Below are 1,872 nucleotides of genomic sequence, written 5' to 3'. Positions count from 1 at the left end.
GGCGGCGACCGGCGCGCTCAGCGCTCGTCGCCTCCGCGGGGCCGAAGCGGCGGGGCCCGCACCTCCTCCCCCCCAGCGCCGCGGAGGGGGGAGGAGGAAGATGGAGACCCACATCTCGTGCCTGTTTCCCGAGCTGCTGGCCATGATCTTCGGCTACCTGGACGTGCGGGACAAGGGGCGCGCGGCGCAGGTGTGCACGGCCTGGCGGGACGCCGCCTACCACAAGTCGGTGTGGCGGGGGGTGGAGGCCAAGCTGCACCTGCGCCGGGCCAACCCGTCGCTGTTCCCCAGCCTGCAGGCCCGGGGCATCCGCCGCGTGCAGATCCTGAGCCTCCGCCGCAGCCTTAGCTACGTGATCCAGGGCATGGCCAACATCGAGAGCCTCAACCTCAGCGGCTGCTACAACCTCACCGACAACGGGCTAGGCCACGCGTTTGTGCAGGAGATTGGCTCCTTGCGCGCGCTCAACCTGAGCCTCTGCAAGCAGATCACCGACAGTAGCCTGGGCCGTATTGCTCAGTACCTCAAGGGCCTGGAGGTGCTGGAGCTGGGGGGCTGCAGCAACATCACCAACACCGGCCTCTTGCTCATCGCCTGGGGGCTGCAGCGCCTCAAGAGCCTTAACCTCCGCAGCTGCCGCCACCTTTCAGACGTGGGCATCGGGCACCTGGCCGGCATGACGCGCAGCGCGGCCGAGGGCTGCCTGGGCCTGGAGCAGCTCACGCTACAGGACTGCCAGAAGCTCACGGATCTTTCCCTAAAGCACATCTCCCGGGGGCTGATGGGCCTGCGGCTCCTGAATCTCAGCTTCTGCGGGGGCATCTCGGACGCAGGCCTCCTGCACCTGTCGCACATGGGCAGCCTGCGAAGCCTTAACCTGCGCTCCTGCGACAACATCAGTGACACAGGTATCATGCATCTGGCCATGGGCAGCCTGCGCCTCTCGGGGCTAGATGTGTCTTTCTGTGACAAGGTTGGGGACCAGAGTCTGGCTTACATAGCCCAGGGGCTGGACGGCCTCAAGTCCCTCTCCCTCTGCTCCTGCCACATCAGTGATGACGGCATCAACCGCATGGTGCGGCAGATGCACGGGCTTCGCACGCTCAACATTGGACAGTGTGTGCGCATCACGGACAAGGGCCTGGAGCTGATCGCCGAGCACCTAAGCCAGCTCACTGGCATAGACCTGTACGGCTGTACCCGCATCACCAAGCGCGGCCTGGAGCGCATCACGCAGCTGCCCTGCCTCAAGGTACTCAATTTGGGACTCTGGCAGATGACGGACAGTGAGAAGGTCAGGTGAGGACAGCAGCACCTTGTCCCACCTGTTCATCCCCTCTTCACCACCACCGTCCCCCATACACTCATACATAGATCATGCAGTGGCTGAGATGGGGCAGTGACAGGAAGCCCAGGCTCCTTTTCCCCTCCTCGGGTGCCCCTCCCCACGACCAGCCCTTCCCACCGCCTCTGGGTTCCTCTGCCCCTTCTGTCCTGCCCCCCTCTCCCTTTCCCTGCTGATGGAAAGATGGACTCTGCTGCTCACCCACCCATTCCTCTCTGCAGGGGGATGAGGACTGATTGAGCCACTGACCGTGTCCCCTGCCTGCCTCGAATTTGGAGTTGGGGTGGGGGTGATTGGTCCCTTCAAACCTGAGGAGCTGAGGAAAATGTCTGCCTTCACTTAAGATTTCATTTGGATACTGTGATCTGGTTTTTATTTCAAAATGTATAAAACAACAAACCCAGCTATAACCGCCTTTTCACCCTTCTTCCACTTTGTAACTAATCCCAGTCTCTTCGCATCACTTCTTCTTTTACAGTACTCTGCTAGTCGTGCTCATGTCATTTTTATCTACCTTTTTTTTTTTT

General features: G+C 61.1%; 1 protein-coding gene across 1 annotated transcript in view; it reads left to right on the top strand.

Annotated features, from left to right (window-relative positions):
* Positions 1-1,872, top strand: part of Fbxl14 (F-box and leucine-rich repeat protein 14) — a gene marked incomplete in the record, with an annotated part of 3,646 nt that overhangs the window by 769 nt on the left and 1,005 nt on the right. Inside the window, 1 exon segment of the mRNA XM_005395950.2 lies at positions 1-1,872. Coding sequence (XP_005396007.1) covers positions 101-1,303 — 1,203 coding nt within the window.

This window comes from Chinchilla lanigera, unplaced genomic scaffold (assembly GCF_000276665.1).
Source record: "Chinchilla lanigera isolate Chin_1 unplaced genomic scaffold, ChiLan1.0 scaffold00053, whole genome shotgun sequence".
Lineage (NCBI taxonomy): Eukaryota > Metazoa > Chordata > Mammalia > Rodentia > Chinchillidae > Chinchilla > Chinchilla lanigera.
The sequence above is the reverse complement of the archived record's forward strand: the minus strand, read 5'-3'. Positions and strand labels throughout refer to the sequence as shown.